A 23,755-nucleotide genomic window follows, 5' to 3' on the forward strand; every position below is an offset into this window, starting at 1 on the left:
CCTTATGCAGATTCGCGGTTGACCCAAAATTCTCAACCCACCTACACATCCTCGGGTGGGATTAGGACCTATCTTCACCTAATAGACAATATAGGAACGTGTAGATGCAATGTGAATTTTGTATTACTCGCTTATATGCTAGAGGATGGAGGATCGTCAGTGGATGTATTTGGGCCGCACTAGTCAGAATACGTTGACCAATGAATGGATTGACAAGACGAATGCTTTCTTGGAATGGGCGTTTTCAAGTGTCAAAGGAGCTAGATCTACTTGATGTCCGTGTAGCAAATGTGGAAACATGCGTTGGCAAACCAAGCTAGACATGTGCAAACATCTTGTGAAGAACGGATTTACGTCAGACTACACCAGGTGGATCTACCATGGTGAATCTGATCGTGGGAGAGAGGAGATCTTGAGACAACACATCGAGGAATATGATGATGATGCCGGGGTGGGAGACATGTTAAATGACTATCATGAAGCACACTTCGATGAAGCACATAGGGAGGAGGAGCCAGAGGCTACCGCAAAGGCTTATTACGAAATGTTGTCTGCGGCACAGCAACCCCTTCATGGCCATACCAAGGTTTCTCAACTAGATGCCATTGCACGCCTAATGGCTGTGAAGTCTCAGTTTAGTTTGAGTCGAGACGCGTTTGATATTATGTTGACAGTTTTTGGAAGCCTGCTCCCGGTTGGTCACATCTTGCCAAAGAGCATGTATGAGGCACAGAAACTCCTTCGTGCACTTAAGATGCCATACGAGCATATACATGCTTGCCCGAAGGGATGCATCTTATTTAGGAAAGAGTATGCAAAAGCAAAGTACTGTGTGAAGTGCGAATCGTCTAGATTTCTGGAGGTAGACTCTGGTGATGGTCAGAAGAAGCAGCTCGCAATTCCCATGAAGGTTCTACGGTATCTTCCTTTCATATCGAGGATCCAACGGTTTTACATGACTGAAGAATCCGCGAAACAGATGACATGGCACAAAAACGTACGTCGATATAATCCTGAGAAGCTGGTACACCCATCCGATGCTGAAGCCTGAAAAAGTTCTGATGTGATTTATCCTGCGAAAGCTCTAGAGGTCCGTAATGTACGCGTTGCGTTGGCAATAGATGGGTTCAATCCTTATAGAATGGCGGCCGCCCTATACACCTGTTGGCCCATTTTCGTTATCCCCCTGAATCTCCCCCCTGGCGTCCTCTTTCAACGACATAATATATTTTTGTCATTGATAATTCCAGAGCACTCGGGAAATAATATGAGTGTGTACATGGAGCCTCTGATTGATGATTTGCTCCGTGCTTGGGAGGAAGGGGTATGGACATATGACCGAGCTATAAAGACAAACTTCAAGATGCATGTTTGGTACCGGTACTCCCTGCATGACTTGCCAGCATATGGGATTTTCTGCGGATGGTATGTTCACGGGAAGTTCCCATGCCCAGTATGTAAAGCATCTTTGAAGTTCATTTGGTTGTCGAAAAGTGGCAAGTATTCTTCGTTCAACAAACATCGACAATTTCTCCCTCTTGACCATCCATTCAAACGAGACATCAAGAACTTTACAAAAGATGTCGTAGTTACAGACCCCGCATCGCCGATGATGACAGGGGCCGCAGTTCGTGCTCAGTTAGATGCTCTCGAGGTAAATAATGAAGAAGGTGGTTTTTTGGGATATGGCGAGCAACATGCTTGGACGCAGAAGTCATGCTTGTGGAACTCCCCTATTTTGATGACCTTCTTGTTCCACATAACATTGATGTAATGCACACAGAAAAGAATATCGCCGAGGCAATTTTTGGTACAATCATGGATATTCCTGACAAGACAAAGGATAACGTTAAGGCTAGAGTGGATCAAGCGAGGTTGTGCAACAGACCAAAGCTAAACATGGCGCCTCCAAGAGCTGGCAAGTCGTGGAGGAAGCCTAAGGCCGATTTCATTCTGACGAGGGCCCAAAGGAGGGAGGTACTAGAATGGTTCCAAACGTTAATGTTCCCTGATGGCTATGCAGCGAATTTGAAGAGGGGAGTGAATTTAGCAACTATGCGAATCAACGGGCTCAAGAGTCATGATTACCATATATGGCTTGAGCGCCTACTTTCGATGATGGTTCGAGGCTATGTCCCTGAGCATGTGTGGCAGGTGCTAGTGGAGTTGAGCAATTTCTTCCGCCAGCTTTGTGCGAAGGAGTTATCTCATACCGTGGTTGCAGAAATGGAAACAATGGCGCCTGTGTTGCTCTGTAAGTTGGAGAAGATCTTTCCACCAGGCTTCTTCAATCCAATGCAGCATATGATTCTACACCTCCCGTATGAAGCACGAATGGGGGGGCCTATGCAGGGTCGTTGGTGCTATTCAATTGAGAGATGTCAAAAGGTTCTTCGAACTAAATGTAAGAATAAGTGCAAAATTGAAGCATCCATTGCAGAGGCATACATTCTGGAGGAGGTGTCAAACTTCACATCAAAATACTACGCTGACAACCTTCCTAGCGTGCATAATTTACCTCCTCGTTACAATGCCAGCGAAGATGAATTGAGCCTTAGCATTTTTCGAGGGCAACTCGGAAGTGCAAGTGGTGCGACTCGCAAGACCTTGAACCATGAAGAGTGGCGCTCTATCATGTTGTATGTGTTGACCATGAAGTGGAAGTGCGGGCACTCGGCAAACAACCGATAGTTGCTGTGTGCTGGCACTCGGCAAAGTTTCGAGTTTGCCGAGTGTCTGCCGTCTGGCACTCGGCAAAGTTGCCGTTAGCCTCAACACCGTCAAAGCCGTTGTCGTCGAGTGTGTTTTTTTCACCGAGTGTGTTTTGACCGTCGGCAAAATGTTTGCCGAGTGCACGAGACACAATATTTGCCGTTTGCCCTATGCCGAGTGTTACACTCGGCAAAGCCTTTGCCGAGTATTTTTGGGTATTCGCCGAGTGCCTGTGGCACTCGACAAATTTAGTGTTTCCCGCAGTGGCAGCAGGAGGGCCTGTTCAGACGGTCACAAAGGTGACCTCTGTACTCTAATGGATCGAGGAGTGCATGGCGACCGAGAGCTGGTGGGTCCATGTCCAGAGCTCATCTGAAATGCTCCCGGTCGTGCCAATCCCGCCTGCCACCCCTTCAGCGCAGCGCATCGACGACGGACTTACAACAGCCACCACCACCAGCACGGCGCTCGGAAGCAGCAGCAGCAGAGAAGGCCCGCCGAGGCCACCGCCAAGGGCCTGAAGCTGATCCTGCATCACAACTCGCTGTACGCGCAGGCGACGACGGACGCGGCCAGGATGACGCCGCCGCCGCTGGTCTCCTTGGCCTCGATGTGAGTGTGAGACTGTGAGTGTTGTCGATCAGTTCCATGGTTCTCGATGGAAGACGATGAGGTTTACACAGTCGTGTGCATACGAAGCTTTTGTTTACCTTGTTATACATTGGTACTGGGTTTTAAACATTTACCTTGTTATACATTGGTACTGGGTTTTAAACATTTAGTGAAGTTTGCGTGGAACGAAGCATGCTGTCCAGTTGTATGTAAATAGAACTGATTGATGTTATCGTCCCGTCACATGGAAGGGGGTGTTTGGATGCGAGGTACTAAACTTTAGGAGGGGTCACATCGGATGGTCGGATGCTAATTAGGAGGACTAAACATGAGCTAATTATAAAACTAACTGTAGAACCCCTATACTAATTCGCGAGACGAATCTAGTAAGCCTAATTAATCCATCATTAGCAAATGGTTACCGTAGCACCACATTGTCAAATCATGGACTAATTAGGCTTAATAGATTCGTCTCGCGAATTAACCTCCACTTATGCAATTGGTTTTGTAATTAGACTATATTTAATACTCCTAATTAGTATTCAAACATTCGATGTGAAAGTACTGTACTTTACAAGCCTGTATCCAAACAGGCCTAAATAGAGTTACCAAGAGCCTCCAAAACTCTATCCGTCACCTTCAAGACTCCAACCTGCCATCCCAGTCCGAGAGGTATGGGGAAGCCATCCATCCGTCGTATGTAAATCCATAGATGCAAGCAAATAGTATTCACGCCTGATCCTAACAGAGAATTCACACGTGTTCAATAACAGCTACCAAACAGCTTCAGCATATCAGTCGATTTATTAGCCACCAAATAATATTTTTCTCTCACAATAAATCAGTTATTTGAGCTTTTCAGCTGGTATATAAGTCCAGCCGAACAGGCTATGAATTTGTTAGGGTATATCCATACAGTAGATTATTAAGGATCCTAATAGAGTTTGAAGAGCCTTGCGTCAGTACAAATCCCTACATAAATAAATAGCCCCCGTCCAATCAGCATCCTCAGGCAACGAAGACTCTAGTTCATCTTCGGTATCACCATCAGCATCAATAGTGCCATCAGTGTCAGTCTTAAGGCCTGTTTCATCATCAGTAGCATCAGCATCCAAAGTGTCATCCTCAGTCGCCACATTCGCCTCATTGGCACAATGAAATATCAGGGAACTCCGTCTCCTCGTTCCCTCTCCCTGATGAAAAGCAATCACATTATCAGATCAAATCAAACACGTAGTTGGGGAGGCCTCCTTGACCCAAAAATGATACAGTTGACATGAAGATAGTGCTGCAGCCTGCAGGTCCTTAGTTCTGCAGTGAAAGACGGTAGTTGTCTTCTGACACAAAATGCTGTGGCTAACCTACTGCTTGACATTGGATATGAAATCAACAAGAGGCCAACATATGACTTGTTATAGCACTGGTTAACATCACAAAAATAAAGTAAATGTTGTTGCATAGAAGAACACATGAACCATTACTGACAAGAACTAACCAATACACAATGGACCACAGATGCCAAGCATGGACTACCTTCCTATCCAAGCTACCAACTGGTGAATGACAAGATGAAAAGGGGAGGCGGGAAACACTCACCCCGGCACCTCCTCTCCTCAGGAGGACAAGGCGGCAGCCATGTTGTTGGAAGCCGCCACCGGCGCGCTTGGAGAAGGATGCGGCGGTTGAGCTGCAGCTGGATGTGGCGACAAGATAGAGAGAGGCTGCCCCTACACCCACCAGCACGAGGAAGCCCTGCCCCAATCCGGCCGCACCGGCCGGTCCGCCGCTGCCGCCGCCGCCTATTGCCGCCGCTTACCCGACGCGCAGACACACCCAATCGGCCGGTGGCTATTCCTCGCGCAGGGGCCACACCGATGCGAGAGGGAGACAGGGCGGGGAATCGTGGGTGGCGCCGATGTGGTAGGGAGATAGGGCGGGGCCGCCGCCGGCACCAATGCGGGGTGAAGATGGGCGGGGAGTCTTGGCCGCCGCCGGCACTGATGCGGGATGAAGACGGGGTGGGGAGTTGAGGCCATCGCTGGCGCCGATGCGGGGAGTCGTGGCCGCCGCCGACGCTAATGCGGGATGAAGACGGGGCGCGGAGTCTCCAGCGGTTCGGATGGATCTTGCGCTTGCGTGGACGAGGCTGCCGTCGCCTCCCGCCACGCAGTCGCCACTGCCACCCCAGTGCGAGTGCGAGAGAAGTAGAAATGAAGAGATGAGGAGTAAAAGGAATGAAGATAGGATAATTAAGAAAGATTTGATATATTTCAACAATGTCATTTTACATATTTCCAATTATACTCCTATACTATCCATACTACTCATGCATACTACGCTTAAGATTTCGGATCCTTACATACGAGTTCTTTTCGAACAGTAGTATAAGGTAATATTGTGTACCGTAAAAGATCTCCTCAAAAATTATTAGATTCATGGCATTCTTGAAAATCACGCCACAAAATCTTGCACTGAGAATGGCCAAATGAATATATTTTTTTCTTCTCATACTTTAATCTGCAATCATTAAGACTTTCATAAGCAAGTATTTATATTGATCATGAGGGCATGAGGCAAAGGCATTAGGATTGCCTTAAAACATTTGTGACACATTACTTTTACTGTTATTTCCTAACACAATTGTCTAGAATGTGATGGTCAATGTTGCATGTCGACGACTGCTGATCTCTAGAACATCATTTCTGTTGAAACAAATGGAGTTAATCAACCAAAGTTTCTTTATAAAAAATGAAATTAACCAAAGTTCAACCTCTAAACCCCATTACAGTAAAGTATCTGGCCCTCTAAAACCAATTGACTTTGATGCAGTTTGGTCATGTTCTTATGTGCTCAAGCCTATTCCTGTATAATTATTTTCTGTGTTTTTCTCTCATATCTTGTTGGGGCCCCTTGGAACTAATCGCGCTTCTTGTGTTTGTAAAGGGTTTCAGTTCAGCGGAATGGGAGGCTCTGCTTGAAGATGGAGCTGCTACAAGATAACGATGATGTCTTTTGTCTGTTATTAGAAGCGATCAGTTTCACTCTTGGGAACATGATGATAATAGTCCATAACTAAGTGGCTTGTACCGTGATATGCGGATGTGTCTTGCAACCTTCTTGCCTATGCCTAATAGCTTGCTGAAGCTGCCTTTTTCAGAACTCTTTTATCTGTCAGTAACCTAGTAGAATATATTTTATTGCTATGTCAATCCTATATGTGAAAATGGTCAGATGTCATTTCAGTTTGGAAAAGTGAACAGATGAAGTTTGTTAAAGTGCTTACAATTTCGTTTATCATGTACTCTCACCGTCCCAGATTATTGGTCGTTTGACTTTTCTAAGTTCATGGCTTTTGCTATTCATCTAGGTATGGTGTATGTCTAAGTACATAGTGAAATCAGTGAATTTACTTTAAAAAAACTAAAATGACATTCGGAACGGGGGAGTTGTAAATAAGATGTTAACAATTATCGAGATGAACTTGTAGTATTTTGTTAAATGAGTTATTCACGTAAAAGATAAGGGATGCGAGTATGCATTGGGAATTAGATTCGGTGTTTGGTCAGGTAGACAGAGAACCTACATAAGTAGGACTTGAATTAGATTCGTCAACCTTGATTTGGATGTCAATCCACACTCCCACGGTCCCACGCCTCAAATGAACAAACATGAGACTAATAAATGTTAGATCATGATTTGATTGTTCAGGAAAAATCTTCGCTGAAAATGTTAAATCGTGACATTATTTTGTAAACATTGATTTCAACTCTCCAATTAATGAAAAGGTTGAACAATATATATAGTTTGCAGTGCTGCCGCCCAACATTTAATTTGCTGCTCCGTCATTTCTATCCTTTTTCGTTTACTACTTTCCCTCTGTTTATCTCTTTTTCCTGCCGCGAAACGAGACAAAGTTCAGTCCGGCAAAATGAGAACCAAATTACGTTGTTCATGAGCACGCGCGATCTGCAGACTGCACTGATCTTTCTGGCTGTGTGCGTGTGGCCACCAAATTCTCCTTACCCACGACTGTGTTCATTTCATAGTTATCTCTAATAACCTTATTCAGAGCCGATAAATGCAATGTACCTGCTGCTTTGTTTAGATACGATGTTCCAATGAGATCAGCTTATTGTAGCCATGTTTTCAATCATCAAAGTGTCTAGTTTATAAATAGTTGTATGCAATGACCACGAAAAAGAGGGTATTTGGTTGGTTGCATCGGCGGATACAGTGAACCTTGTGAAGATGTTTGATTGATTATATGAGAGGCCATGTAAGTGATCCTGCATGTGAGAATAAAGAATACTTCCTCTGTTCCAAATTGTAGGTAGTTTTGATTTTTCTAGGTGCATAGATATTATTATGCATCTAGATATAGAAAAACTAAAATGACCTACAATTTGAAACGGAGTAAATAGGTCCAAAGTAGATTCAACGCATCCATCGAGCCTGCATTGGCAGATGCGACTAATTTGGGCGTATCCACCAAGATAGGATGAGAGCATATTTTTGCATCCGCTCAACAGCCAACCAATGTTCTTCTCTTTTGAGTTTATATGGATCCAGGGTTTATATGATCCACCAAACGCACCCTGATATGTTACAGGGGCCACGGCAAGAGAACACATAGAAACAGAAACCGCTCCTGGAGACGGGCCCTCAGCCGGAGCAGCTTCTCAGTGACGAACAATCTGTAGGTGCGGCGGGGACGGCGACTAGACACCGGGCACGGGCACGCGGAGGATGGGGCGGAGGAGGAGGTCGGCCTTCCTTCGCGCGGTGATGCCGAACGCCTCGGCCATGTCGAGCTCGGCCGGGTCGGCCTCGCCGGGCGCCTCCCAATCGAAGTGGAACAGCAGGCTGGCGAGCGCGAGCTCGACGTTGGCGAGCCCGAACGCCATCCCGGGGCACATCCTCCGTCCGGCGCCGAACGGCAGGAGCTCGAAGTCGGCGCCCTTGAACTACCCCTCCGGCCTCAGCCTCGAACCGCTCCGGCCGGAACTCCTCGGGGTCGTCGGGCCAGTACCGCTCGTCGTGGCCCAGCGCCCAGACGTTCACGATCACCGTGGTACCACGGGGCACGTCGTAGCCGAGCACGCGGCACGGCTCCCGGCACTCGCGCGGGAGCAGCAGCGGCGCCGGCGGGTGCAGCCGGAGCGTCTCCCGGATGACGAGGTGCAGGTACCGGAGCTCGCCGAGCGCGTGCTCGGGCACGGCGCCGTGCGCCGCAAAGGCGCCGCGCACCTCGGCAGTCGCCCGCGCCATGGCCTTGGGGTTCCGGACGAACTCCGCCATGGCCCACTCCAGCGTCGTCGCCGACGTCTCGCTGCCGGCACTGACCATGTCCTGTGCGCAAGGGATTACTTGTTGGTTCTAGAAAAACATGATCGATTCAAACGGGCGAGTAAAGTGTAAAGAGTAGTTAGTTACAAAGATGACGGCTTTGATGATGTCCAAATCGAGCGGAAACTGGAGGCCGGCATCCTTCTGTAACCTGAGCAGCACGTCGACAACGTCCTCGTCCTTGCCAACGCCGCCGCCTACGACCATTCTTTCCTGGTGCTCCTCGACGATGCCGTCGATGATCCCGAACACCGCGTCGTGGCACTCCTCGGCGCGGCGGATGACGCCGCTGAGCCGCCCGACGAGGCGGGAGGACGGCCACAGGTCAGCCGGGTTGAACCCCGCGGCGAGCTCGACGGCGCGGTCGAGCGCCCGCAGGAACACGTCGCGGCGCTCGAACCGGTCGCCCACCACGGCGCGCACCGTGGCGTCCGCCACGAGTGCGGACAGCCGCGCGTGCATATCCACCACGGCGGAGCGCGCGTCCGCCGCCGCGGCCGCGTCGGCGGCGCACGAGCGCAGCGCGGCGGCGACCTCGTCCTCCCGGACGGCGCGGAAGGAGAGGACGCGGCGCGCGCTGAGGAGCTCGACGGCGCAGATCTTCCGGAGCTGGCGCCAGTGCTCCCCGTAGGGCGCGAAGATGATGTCCCGGCCGCCGTCGACGAGCACGCGCAGGGCGGCGCTGAGCGGCCGCGACGCGAACGCCAGGTCGTGCGCCTTCATCACCTCGCGGGCCCCCTCACGGGACGAGACCACCACCATGGGCACCTCGCCGATCCTGAGCAGCATGACCGGCCCGTGGCGCCGCGCCAGGTCCCGCATGGCGCGGTGCGGGAGCTGGCCCGCGATGTGGTGCAGGCTGCCGATGAGGGGCAGTTGCCACGGTGCCGGTGGCAGCCGAAGCCCATGTCTGCGAGCTGGGGCGGCGCAGCGCTGGCGCTTCGTGAGCACGATAAGCAGCGACACGAGAGCTAATCCGACGTAGAGGTAATACATGATTTCCATGGCATTGGTGATTCCCATAGGAGTTTGGGTCTGCTTTTAAGCTTTTAACTTAGCCTCTTGTACGGCATGAAAAAAATTTGTTCTTTCCGATAGCAACTAGCATGGCAAAATATCTGTTCTTCCCGAACTGAGTGGCCACCACAAAGTTTGGACAATCGGCAATCCTATGAATTGTGTAACACATGCTCACGTAGGAGTCTAATGAGATTTGCAACATAATATCACATCCATGTGATAGCTACCCTCTGGCCCTCTACGCTTTGAGCTACTCCAGCAAACACTTTAAACAATCTCCTACCCTAAAAGGTCAAGTTTTTTTTAAAAAAAAATGCACTTCATCATGTAGTTTACTAGGCTCCCCATTTTTGAGAGTCCACAAAATCCCCCTCCACTCTCCATTCATACGGTCCCTAGAAAATCCTTTATCCGTGGGTCCCACCCACTCGACGTTGCTCCTGCTACCCTTCGACCTCTTCTCCAGCTTGGCTCTGCCCACCTCCGCCGCCACTACCAACCATCGCCCCCACGCCAATGACTGGATCCACCAGCGGAGTCTGAGATCCTTCGCTATGCTCTAGTGAGCTAAGATCGTCGCCCGCTCCACCCTCCTCCGGCCATCGGTGTCGCACGTGCCTCATCCATGGGCCGCTGCCTCAAGCTCCAAAGTAAGATCAAGGTTTGCCACCACTACGAGGTATGTCACCAGGATTCATCCACTCTACTCCGCCTAGAGTTCCTTCGTCCAAGCCTGCCTAGAGCGCCAACTGATTTTGCCTCCATTCGCCACCTACCCCCGGTGCGACGCCTCTCACGGCACGGGCCGACGCTCTATCTCAGTGTGTCGCTAGACCAAACATGAGAGAAAGAGGGAGCAAAATTGAGAGAAAGGGATGGAAGGAAAAAAAATGAAATGCCGAGTAACTAATGAACGGGTCCCACTTGTCGAAATAGAGGGTTAGAATTGACGGCTATTGGTGGAGTTAGAGCAAGTTTTTAGGTTCTCAAAAAATAGAGACAACCTCATCTAACATTTAGTGACTATTGTCACTCTTATAAATTACAATTGCTTCTCTGAAAATGTAGTAAGGCTCATTTAAGTTAAAAAGAACATAACACTATGTGCAGACAAATCTTTTACGGATCTATTTCACTCATGTCCATGCAAAGGATACAAGCCTACACGGCGAACGAATGATCAAAGAACAAGAAGGTGCGAACGAAGTTTAGCTCAGCTGTAAGGTTTTTTTTTGGTGAAACCTGACCATCCGGGTTCGAATCCTCGACTCGTTACGGGTACTCGCATTTTCTAATTATTTCAGGATTTAACCAGTGTTATTATTTTAGTGGTAAGTGACATGTTCGTCGACAGCGAGGTACCTGTAGTGACTTCATCAATCTCGAGATCTGTTGGCCGCCTGTAGTGACTTCGTCAATCTCGAGATCTACCGGCTTAATTTCTCAAAGGTGCTTATAAAGGTATGAGCACGTGCATGTATTCATAGGTGTAAGTGTGCGTACGTGTATGTGAGCATCACGTCGGTACAATGTTACGAAAAAAGGTGACCGGTCATCCTGCTGACATTTAGAGTCAGGCGTAATTCAAGTGATCAAAGTCCAACGCAATGATCAACAGAGGGTGTTTTAATTTAGCGGTTATCAGTTAACAATCGGCACAGTAGCAAGCACACAAAACCTCTCAACGATCAGCCCTTGGACGCCGAGCTTCCATCAGATGAAGAGTATTTACTGCTTTCTCGGTCCCAAATTGTAGATCGTTTTAGTATTTTTTAGTTCATAATTAGATATGCACTGTGTCTAGATATATAGTACAAGCTCTGAATCTATGAATGTCAAAATAACCTACAATTTGTGATGTAGAAAATACTATTTAACTTTATATACTATCATTAGTAATTATATGGAGCCAGGCTAAAGTTTTAGGTGGGACGAGCTCAAGTGACAAACTAAACCAAAATACAAAGAACCTATACACACTGCATTCACATAATGGTGTCGCAAAAAAAGCACAAAGTTTTCTTTTGGCTTCTGATAAAGGACAGACTAAACACAAAAGATATTTTACAGAGAAGGGGAATGCAACTGGATTCTAACGTCTGTGAAATGTGCATCCTCCAAAAAAGAGAATCTGTCACTCATCTCTTCTTGAGATGTAACTTTGCAAAGGCTTGTTGGAATTCGATTGGGATTTTCTTTGTGTCTACAAGATCGTCAACCCATATATTCAACCAGATTAGAAGACATTTTAACACCACCTTCTTCATGGAGGTCCTAGTCCTCATGTCTTGGAGTATTTGGACAACAAGAAATGACTGGACCTTCAACGATGTGGATCCGACGGTTGAAGGAACTCGATCCAAATTCTTATCAGAACTTTCGTTGGTAGCTTCGAACAGAATGAATTCCTCCTTGGGTCAGGAATGTCTAGACTGGATCCACTCGCTCTAGTTTTCCTTTTGTTGTTCTTTTCTTTTCTTTTTAGTTTTTTATATGCTGTTTTCTTTGTAACCTCTTTTGGACTCAAGTTTTAATACATCTCAGTAGGAGCAAGCCCCTCCTGTTGCATCAAAAAAATGCAGTCGCAAAAATTATAGCTAATTAAATAGTGGACAAACATCAGTTTTAAGATGATACATTTGCTCCGAGGAATAAATCTTGTCTGTGCACCATACACTTAAAAATACATCAAAAGAAGATAGGTCAACCTACGATAATGAGGTGATAATATGCCTTAAACATTGATGAATATTATAAGAATATATATATATACACACACACCGTGTAGCACGTCCAGATCGCTTAGGTTTCGTCAAGTTCGTTATCAGGGCTTGAGACCTCTTCCTAATTTTATCACTATCAAGTTGCCACTGCTAGGTCCTTTAGATTGTGCAGTACAGTACCCTCCAAATCCCAATTCAGCAACCAATGAGCAAACCTTTTGGTCCAAAGTCCAAACAACTCTCTACCGTGGAAACAAAACGTAAAGGGCACACATTGGAGAGGTCCACGATTAAAACAAATAGGCCCATAGTCTTAGATGGGCTTGGCATATCGGTCTTGCACTACTAATAGGTTATAAGGCCCATGGTAAAAGAACACAACGAAACAGGAAGCGCTCGTCGTCCAGAGCAGTAGCTTCTCCGGCGAAGCCAACGCTGACACAGGTGACGAGCAAATAATCAATCCGTAGGCTCGGCACCTCGGCGGGGACGAAGGTCGACTACACACCGGGCACGGGCACGCGAAGGATGGGGCGGAGGAGGAGGTCGGCCTTCCGGCGCGCTGTGATGCCGAACGCCTCGGCCATGTCGAGCTCGGCCGGGTCGGCGATGCCGGGCGCCTCCCAGTCGAAGTGGAACAGCAGGCTTGCGAGCGCGAGCTCGACGTTGGCGAGCCCGAACGCCATCCCGGGGCACATCCTCCGCCCGGCGCCGAACGGGAGGAGCTCGAAGTCGGCGCCCTTGAACTCCACCCCTCCGACCTCAGCCTCGAACCGCTCCGGCCGGAACTCCTCGGGGTCCCCACCGGGCCAGTACCGCTCGTCGCGGCCCAGCGCCCAGACGTTCACCAGCACGGTGGCGCCCGCGGGCACGTCGTGGCCAAGCACGCAGCAGGGCTCCCGGCACTCGCGCGGGAGCAGCAGCGGCACCGGCGCGTGCAGCCGGAGCGTCTCCCGGATGACGAGGTGCAGGTACCGGAGCTCGCCGAGCGCGCGCTCCGGCACGGAGCCGTGCGCGGCGAAGGCGCCGCGCACCTCGGCTGTCGCCCGCGCCATCGCCTTGGGGTTCCGGACGAGCTCCGCCAGGGCCCACTCCAGCGTCGTCGCCGACGTCTCGCTGCCGGCGCCGAAGATGTCCTGCGGAGACGAAGCGGATGGTCGGCACGTTAAACGACGACACGTAGCGGCGGGAGAGATTTCAACATTGAGCTGCGTTGTGTCGGCACACGTGATCGAGCTGCTTGACTTGTTGGATTCAGACAGAACATGAGGGGCCTGCAGCCTGATGCAAAAGGCCGCAGTTGAATCTTTTGTAGCGTTCTCGTAGAGTTTTGTTCGGCTGGAAAGCAGCCAGCCGAACGAGAAATTGGATTGTGAAGTGCGCAAACCATAGAAGCTAAATGGATTTTATAAATAATTAGGAAAGGAAAAATTGAGGAACAATGTTAGATTATCGTCTAAATTCGATTCCCAAGCTGTGCCAAACAAAGGATTGAAATCAACCTCGCTCCCACACTAAATTCTCTCTACTAACTCCCACCTCTGATTGCTATGGCTATTCCCATCACTTACCAAACATGCTACGAAAGATACTGATCTGAAGCCTACCCCCCAAAAATCACAGTCCTCCAATCTCTATCCTTATCCTCTGACTCCTGGAAAGAAAACTTTACTGTGTGCTATACTGTCAACACGTTGGTTTGCTACCTTGTTAATAGTATGTTACTATACGATAAGATGTGTGTTCATCACAATCATTTCAGATAAACGATGTGCATCGCAGCAAATGAATAGCCTACATCTCAATCAGAATTACTGATCTGAAGCCTTCCACCCAAAATCACAGTCCTCTAGTATTTCAATCCTTATCTTCTCGAAAGAAAGTTCCTATGTAACTCGAAGATGATGCATATGATGTTACACGTTGGCTTGCTCCCTTGTTAATAGTATGTTACTATGAGATGATAAGACGTGTGATCATCACAATCATTTCAGAGAAACGATGTGCATTGCAGCTGGGTAAGCTCGCTCACAAATGTCGCGAGAACGAAAGATCCATGTGGGTTTGCCGTGTGGCATCTAAGTTCTACGATTACGACGTAATTGGAACGAGTAAGAGACGAGTGCTTACAAAGATGACGGCTTTGAGCACGTCCATGTCGAGCGGGATTTGGAGGCTGCCGTCCCTCTGTATCTTGAGCAGCACGTCGAGGAGGTCCTCGGCCTCGCCGGCGCCGCCGGCGCTGTCCATCATCTCCAGGTGCTCGCTGATGATGCCGTCGAGGATCCCGTACACCGTGTCGCGGCACTGCTCGGCTCGCCGCACCGCGCCGCTGAGCCAGCCGACGAGGCGGGACGACGGCCACAGGTCCGCCGGGTTGAACCCGGCGGAAAGCTCGAGGGAGCGGTCGAGCGCCCGCAGGAACGCGTCGCGGTCCCTACACCGGTCGCCGAGCACGGCGCGCGCCGTGGCGTCGGCCACGAGCGCGGACAGCCGCGCGCGCATCTCGACGGGCCGCCCGCCACCCGGCGCCGCCGCCGCGGCGGCGCACGCGCGCAGCGCGGCGGCGACCTCCTCCTCGCGGATGGCGCGGAACGAGAGCACCCGGCGGGCGCTGAGGAGCTCGGTGATGGCGACCTTGCGGAGCTGGCGCCAATGCTCCCCGTACGGCGCGAAGATGATGTCCCGGCCGCCGTTGGTGAGCACGCGCACGGTGGTGCTCAGCGGCCGCGACGCGAACGCCGTGTCGTGCGTCTTCATCACCTCCCGTGCCGCCTCTCGGGACGAGACCACCAGCGTCGGCACCTCCCCGATCCGAAGCAGCATCACCGGCCCGTAGCGGCGCGCCAGATCCCGCATCGCGCGGTGCGGGAGCTGGCCGGCGAGGTGGTGCATGCTGCCGACGACCGGCAGCTGCCACGGCCCCGGCGGCGGCCGCAGGCCATGGCCGTGCGCCGCCGGGGCGCGCCGGCGCTTACTAGCGATCACGACGAGCAGAGACGCGAGCGCCAAGGCGAGGTAGAGGTAGTAGTGGTCTTCCATTGGTGTTAGTGTTCCTGCACCAGCACCGCTGCTAGTCTGCGTATATTGAGTCATGGAAGCCAAATTATTGCTCCTCCCGGTGTCGTTTTGTAGAGTGAGCACCCAAACATTTGGATGATTCGCAGATGCTCCGTGGAGTGAGAAAAAGCTTGCACAGTTGCACACATGTTTGTTTATGCACTTGGTTGCCTCATGAGACCATATTCCGACAAAGACAGAAATAAGTAAAAAAAAAATACTTGAGTATTGTTTTTTTATGGTTTTCGCGAGGCCCCATTCTGACCACTATCTACATTTACAAAATCAATTTTGTAAAGTTGCGAGAACACCTTCCAAGAACAATTATGAACCTATGAATCTTATGTTTTCGAATTAAATATTTTAAAAATAATCGATGGCCAAAATTTAAAAATAATCGAACATTGAGAAGTACCCATACATACCGAAGGCAGTATATACGGATTGTCAGTTTATTAAAGCGGCTTATTTGTAATTAGTTGATATATGTTCACAGCTGTAATACATTTAATTTGGATCGACATTTCGTCAAACAAACCAATGAACTCCATACAAATCCTATGGTATTTGATTTGAAAAATATGTTAATGTGTTGGCTGTAGCATTCAGATCGATTCGCATCTGAATTCTGACTGTGCAGCTACCTCATTAGTTGTCACACAGCATATGCATGCTACTCGCGTATGCATTTCTTAATATATTGCATATAATATCGCCGACATTTTGTCTATGAACCAACCAAGCTTCATTAGTCAAATGCCAATAACGATATGGTTTTGGACGCACTGGTGTGCCAAGAATATTGCACCAAACAGATGCTGTTTCGAACGACCAAACAACGAGGCCAACAATCATACTAGCTATGCACTATTAATGCATGGCAGTGAGCGCTGATTGTCTACTAAAAATCTAAAATATATGCAATCGCAGCCACACTGTCACTGTTACCACTGACACTGATTGTCTACCAAATTAGGTGTCACTTCCTTTTTCCCTCTTCCTATTTCGTTTTTGTCACGATCCATGCAAAGAAGATGCCGAGCTGCGAATGTGCAAGGACGCAAGAATCTTGGACTGAATCACTGAAGCGGTTAATTTTTACTGTTTTCACTTTAAAGGCTAAAGAGGACCGAGGAGGGGGGAAAGTAAGGAGCAACACTCATAAGAAAAATACGTTCCATTTTCCCATCTTATATGTAATGCATAACAGTGGGAATTATACGCTTGATCACTGGAAAAGCTTGGGTGCATGACTGCTTGATTCACAGTTCCTACTGCCAGTAACTGTGGCCAAGCTACACCTTTCTTCATATAAAAGTACAAGTGATCGATGTGAAAAATGCTTTTAAGCGTGAAAAACATTGCAGAATATGTGTTCCAACTCTTGCAATGTGTTTGTTAGTATGTACTTTTATATTGAAACAAGAGTATGTACTGTTATATTGAAGATCGGATGATATAGGAGATAAACATAAATATAATATGCAATAGATGTGATGTTTTTTGTTAGTACGTACACAAACATAAATATTTTTTATTGTATATAATATGTAAATATTGTTTTTATTGGAGAGAGTATGGTACTGATTGATTTTTGATCTGGCAAAAAAATTAGATTCACAGTTCGCTGCGAGAATCTTTTTTTTTCTCGAGGGCTGGAAACCTTATTGTGTAGTAATAAAAGAAGAAATATATTAATTCCATTTCTAGAAAGCCCAGGTTAAAAGAAATAGGACAGATGGGCTTGGCCCAAACTAATCTGCAAAACTGATCGTAACTTTTCGTACGGGCTATGGCCCTACACATCTACCTCTAATAGGGTCTAGCCGCCCAGGCCTCAGGGTGAAAACGGGAAACTTATATGGCTTCCGAATTTTTTTTGTTATATGGTGTTTGAGATCCCACGGGTTATAATAGACGGACCAGATCAAATGTGGCAAGCGAGCAGGTTGCGCGCACGAGTTTATGCAGGTGGAGCTGGACATATGGCGGTTCATGAATGGTTGCTGGTGATGGCTAATGGGTTGGTTGGCGAGCTTCTTTTGGATTGAATCTTCAATTTCATTTTTCTTTCAAAACAGGAATGCGTTTTGGATTTTGTTTGAACCATTAGTTAGAATTTATACAACAAACCAATATCAGTATATTTTAAATTTTTATCTATTTTTTTAAAATCAACATTCGAATAAACTATTTTAGGAGAGAGAGTTAAGAAGGTGCAAAACTCCAATCCAATGAAGTGTGTTGACCGAAGATGAGGGCGACTCTCTCCTCGTGAGGGCCCTCGGGTCATCTCGCCGCCGGTGATCACCCGATCCAGGCGTCCACCTCCTTCCAGCTCCTGCTTTGTGACACCATGATTCCATCTGTTGATCTCCGCCCAGGATTAAGTTTCTCGGCAAAGGTACGCACTTCCCTTGGTACCAAGGTATCCTCAGAGTCCTCTATTGATGCCTCCGGTTTCTAGCTTTTGGCATCCTTCACTCGTTCGTGAATCAAGCTTGCTGAAGATAATGTGGGCGTCCTTCTTCAATTGGTCCTTGGGGGTTCTGCATCATACTTTTCTCCGGTTGAGATTTCTGATTGGATTTTCAAGTTCAGAGTTTCTTCTAAGCAAGTCGGTCTTATGGTTTACAATTTGGGTTTCTTGTAACAGTTTAAGGTGGTTTTCAATCTTTGGAATGATAGAGGTTTCCATTTTGCAAAGCAAGTGATCTCTGAATCATAAGGTACACATTTCCCATGGCAACACGTTGGGCCAAATAGGATCAAAAAATAGTTTCCAGTGAAGCTTTATGGCTCTTCCTTGAATCCTCTAACAGGAGCTAATTCTATTCCAGTGCACACATCTAGGGGCAAATCCTATCAGCATCTTCATAAGCAGCATGTCTCAGTGTTTAATCATCTGGGCAATCAATCTTCGCTGGATCTTCCTGGTTCCTCATCCAAAGCGAAGAACACGCTAGCTTCTACAGATTTAAATTTGCCTCTTAATGATATTGATTTGCAGCTTAATTTGGGGGGCAGTTATGAGCATGGCACTAATCATGGACCACAATTGGCACCTTCAAACAGGGTCTCACCTCCGAATCTATTTGCCAAATGGATGGGCCATCATTGCACAAGATGTCTTTCTTCCACTCATCTTCAGCCTAATTGTATAAGACCAGTGAGATGTGAAAGCTGCTTCCGTCTGGGTCATATTGCAGCCCACTGCAGGTTCTCACCTCGTTTCCCAGGCCTTTCCAATGACAGAGCTTTTGCTTCTTCAATTCAACTGAATCACTGGAAGGACCATAACATCGACAGTTGGTTTGCCTCTGTACCGTCTATGCCAAATGGGTCAATCAATGGGTCGGCCCCAGTTTTCAGCTTCCTCCAAGAGTTGGGACAACAGGTCCTGGGTCACCTTACCCCGGAGCCCCCTTTCACGATCACTTGGAAAGACGCCAGAGTCTCCGCGGCAAGAGCTTCTCCTTCCTTACCGGCGGTGTTGTCCCCTCCGCCAGATACTCAATCTCCCCCCTCCCCCGGAAGCGGCACACTTGCCATTTGCTGCAGCTTGCCCTCCCTTAGCCCCCACAGGCTCAATCCTTCCACCACATTGCTCGGCCCAAACTTTTCCTCCAACAAACCCCAGTGCTACAGTCCCTGGAAGCCAAGAACTGTGTGCAATCCAAGACCCGCTCATGGCCTACCGCTTTGTGGACCCTGCGCCCTTCATGCCAAGGGGATGTCATCGTCAGTTGGTGGGGTTTAGGAAGCCGGTGTCGTAGGTGGTGCTTGGAGGATCAAGGAGGCTGAACTGCGATGTCGCCATTGCCATCATCGAACCACTCCCTGAGCAGTAGGTATCCTTTCAGTCTATTTGGGACTTGCTTGATGATTTTCTGTGCAATCAAAGAAGGGTAGCTTATCACTCAATTCAACCATGCCCGTATGGACAAGCTTATGTCAGATTTAATTTTGTTCATGACCGAGACTTCTTGATCGGTGGAAGCCCTCATGAGTATGAACAATATAGGATATCTTTTGTGGAACACAACAGGGGGTGGAATAACAGGATAATTACTATGAACTATGAAGTATGGCTGATGCTTTTCGGTTTTAACATTGATTTCTGGTCAAAGTCAGATATTGAGAAAACTATTGCTACATTTGGTAGGCTCATGGTTTGGGAGGAGGATCCTCATAATTTGTCAAGGATTGTGGTGAAGGCAAGATTGTGGAATTATCAGAAATACCTTGGTTTATTGTGTGCTTAGAGGGAGAAAACTTTGAGGGTGATTCCTGGACGCTCAGGTGGAAATTCTTCAATATAGGATACTTGGGGGTACTCTTGCTGATGAGAGCCAGCCACTTGATGAGGTTAACCCTAACTACTTTGATCTTTTTGGTTTTGGCCAACCTACCAATGCTCAGCCTGGTAATAATTTGAATGATGGGCCCGCTCCACAATGGGATTTGTAGCCTGATGGGCCAGAAGCTCAGAACAATGTACCTTTTATTAGGCCTCAACCACAATAGCAAGCAATGCCCAATGCACAGGAACCACAGCTACCCGAACAACCAGTGGCAAATGATTTCATAGAGGTTAATAATCTCATTCCAAATGCTAATGCTCTGGACTTTGACCTGAATATGATAGCTGATAAGGACTTAGGTGGTATCGATGAACTCATGCAGGCTGTTGAGAATATAGAGGTAGAAGACCCTCCTCAACAAGTGCAAATCATTAAAGCTTCATATTCTTCTAATGATTCATGGTGCATGCTAAGGGTCCCCATTTGGGTGAGGGAGCTGTTCAAGTTCAAGTCTTTATCCCCCAGAACAATGGGCAACCTATGCATATGATTCAAGAAGAGGTTCAGGAACAGGATCTACTAGGAGGTGACAATTCCAATGTGGAATCCGATCAGCAAGATGCTGAAAATAATGAAATGCAACTGGGTTTTGTTGAGATATTCCAACCACCACAAGACCTTATATTTTCTTCAAAAAACCTTATGCACCCTCAACTGCTATTCAAGCTGAATCCTGAGGCAGTCAGACAGTGGGCTTCTTACTTTTCTGCACCCGGCTAAACACAAAGTTGATATTCCTTTATTTTGGTCTGATTTCTTCACTGCTCAATTGCTGAATCCTTTGAGCTTTGTCTGGGCAAAAGATTTTTTGGCTTCCTCAGTAGTGCACTTTCTGCAAACAGAATATGGATCAGTCCCTTTTAGCATCCCTGACAAGTGCCCCAACAAGGCATTTCCTCTATGCCCCTCAAATACAGTTACTGATATTGATCATTTAGATAAAGGCAAAGGCATTGTCTTTGAAGGTACCCCTGAGACTGATATTCCTAGTGGGTCTAAGAAATTAGAAATACATCATGCTATTATTAATGCCCCTCAATCTGAGCATGACTCACCTGTAACACCAATGGGAGATGTGCTAAGCAAGGTATCTTCATCCCCTAGTCCTTGGTCCAAAACACTGTTACAGCAGGCCTCCAACCTTAAAATGGGCAATACAATTCTATCAGATGAAGAGATCAGAAAAAGTAGGAGGAATCAAGCTCACAACCAAGGTTACAAAGCTGCAGGTTGCAGAGACAAGAACTATATTGGTTGCTCTATTACTCCTCCTACTCTATCTCCTTCAGTCATAAAGAATCTTAGAGCTGCTTTTTTTGTAACATTGATGCTTCTAAACTGTCCTTAGAGGCTCTGAACAAGAAAAATATGCTTCCTCCTCCTGGTGGTACAAAACTTCTTAAGAAGAAACCAGCCTCAACAAAATCTGAAGATGATTATCAGAAGGTATCCAAAAAGAAGTCTAAGAAGAAGTAGGGATAGGCTTCTGAGCAGGACTTTTCTTTTGTTAATCAGGATTGGTCTGACAAATCAGACCTCCTGGATAGAGTCTTTCAGTAATATTTATATACTTAGACAAGGGTGTTTCATCATCAGTGCTGGTCATTGTATGATACATAATTTCTTCTTTTGATATATCAGATATGAATGGTAAACGAACTTGGAACATTATGTGCTGGAACATAAGGGGAATTAACTCTGATAAAAAGTGGAATTCAGTAAGAGATAAAATAATTGAGAGTAAATGTGACATTGTTTGTCTTCAAGAAACTAAAAGGGAAAGTTTGGATATATAATTTATAAGTAAATTTTGCCCTCTGCCTTTTGATCAATTTGAGTTTTTACTTTCCAAGGTGCTTCTGGTGGCATTGCTATTATCCGGAAATCTGCTTTATTTGAGGGACAACTTATTTTTAGGATTTTTTTTGCTGTCTTTATCCAATTTATATCCAAGCTAAATGGTAGTGATTGGGTTCTTACTAACGTGTATGGTCCATGCAACTCAGAGGGGAAGAGAGATTTCATACAATGGTTCAAACATATTCGGATGCCAAAGGACATACAGTGGCTTGTTCTAGGCGATTTTAATCTTATGAGAGACCCTTCAAATAGAAACAAACCTGAAGGTGATCATAATGAAATGTTTATGTTCAATGATGTGATTACAACCCTTGGATTGGTTGAAATCCCATTAAAACTAAAGCAGTACACCTGGTCAAATAAAAACCGATCTCCTTTGTTGGAAAGACTAGATTGGTTCTTTACTTCAAATTCCTGGACCTTGACATATCCAAACACTTCAGCTTATCCTCTAGTCATGTAAACCTCTGACCACTCCCCATGTGTGGTCTCAGTTGGCACTGACATTTCTAAAGGAAATATTTTTAGGTTTGAAAATTATTGGATGGAACATGAACAATTTATAAATGTTGTGGCTCATGGATGGTCTGTACCTGTTCAGCATTCGGATAAGGCCAAGATTATCACAGCAAAGTGTAAAAACCTTAAAAAAGTACTAAGAGTATGGCAACAACAGCTCTCAAGCCTTAAGGTAAATATCTCTAAAGTCAAGCTCATCCTTAACTTTCTAGAAGTAATTGAGGAATATAGAGATTTGTCTGTGGGGGAATGGAACTTTAAGACCATCCTTTCAGACCAGCTGGTTGCCCTGTTAAATTAGCAGAAACTATATCGGAAATAGAGGGGTCACATTAAATGAGTTAAGTTTGGGGATGAACCCACTAAATTCTTCCATGCTAATACTACCATAAAGCATAGAAAAAATTTCATTACAAATCTAAAGGACCAAGGAACAATCCATACAGAACACCATACAAAAGCAAACCTGCTATGGGAGGCATACAAGGAGAGATTAGGTTCTTCTAATTCACAGCCTATGGTGTTCAACTTGGAGCAACTCCTGCATGCAGCAACCAACCTACATTGCCTAGAGGATCCATTCACCACAGAAGAAATAGATGCAGTGATGCAGAGTATGCCCTCAAACAAGGCCCCTGGTCCAGATGGCTTAAATACAAACTTCATGAAGAAATGTTGGCCCATAATTAAGCAAGAGTTCTATGATCTATTTGCAGCATTTCACTCAGGATCTGTTTGCTTACAGAGTATAAATGGCTCGCTGATTACTTTGATCCCAAAGCTGGATGGGGCTTCCAAAGCCTCAGACTTTAGACCTATTTCCCTTTTGAATATATCAATGAAAATCCTAACCAAATTATTGGCTAATAGACTACAAAAGGTGATTATGGAGTTTATACATAAAAATCAGTATGGGTTCATCAAGACAAGAACTATTCAAGACTGTTTGGCTTCGGCATTTGAGTACCTTCATCTCTGTCATACATCAAAGAAGGAGATTGTGATTCTAAAGCTGGATTTTGAAAAAGCTTTTGATAAAGTAAAGCATGAAGCAATGCTGAGCATTATGAAACATAAGGGCTTTGGTGCCAGATGGCTCTCTTGGATGCAAGACATCTTTAACTCAGGAACATCATCAGTGTTGCTAAATGGAGTCCCTGGTAAAACCTTCCATTGTAAAAGAGGGGTTAGGCAAGGTGATCCACTTTCTCCTCTTCTTTTTGTGCTGGTTGTTGATTTGCTGCAATCTGTGATCAATGAGGCCAAAAGTCAGGGGTTATTATCTTTTCCCATACCTCTCTTACAGAGTCAAGACTTCCCTATCTTGCAATATGCTGATGACACTTTAGTCATCATGGAAGCATGTCCAAGGCAACTACTTGTTCTTAAGGAGATCCTTCAATCTTTTGCTACATCCACCGAGCTCAGGGTGAATTACTCAAAATCAATGATGGTACCAATTAATGTGGATGAAAATAGATTGCAATTTTTTTCACAGAGTTTTGGATGCACAAGAGGTACTTTACCATTTACCAACTT

The 23,755-nt window shown here is 46.8% G+C and overlaps 1 protein-coding gene and 1 pseudogene across 1 annotated transcript; both read right to left on the reverse strand.

Annotated features, from left to right (window-relative positions):
* Nucleotides 1–7,808: 7,808 nt before the first annotated feature.
* LOC101766499 lies at nt 7,809–9,797 on the reverse strand (annotated as a pseudogene).
* Nucleotides 9,798–12,420: 2,623 nt separating this feature from the next.
* Nucleotides 12,421–15,538, reverse strand: LOC101766090 (premnaspirodiene oxygenase). Its single transcript, XM_004965714.2, has 2 exons — nt 14,544–15,538; nt 12,421–13,549 (listed from the first exon to the last, which is right to left on the reverse strand). Exons 1-2 carry the CDS (start codon nt 15,507–15,509, stop codon nt 12,914–12,916), a joined length of 1,602 nt encoding a protein of 533 aa, XP_004965771.2. The 5' UTR covers nt 15,510–15,538; the 3' UTR covers nt 12,421–12,913.
* Between the last annotated feature and the right edge of the window lie 8,217 nt (nt 15,539–23,755).

This window comes from Setaria italica, chromosome IV (genome assembly GCF_000263155.2).
Source record: "Setaria italica strain Yugu1 chromosome IV, Setaria_italica_v2.0, whole genome shotgun sequence".
Classification (NCBI taxonomy): domain Eukaryota; kingdom Viridiplantae; phylum Streptophyta; class Magnoliopsida; order Poales; family Poaceae; genus Setaria; species Setaria italica.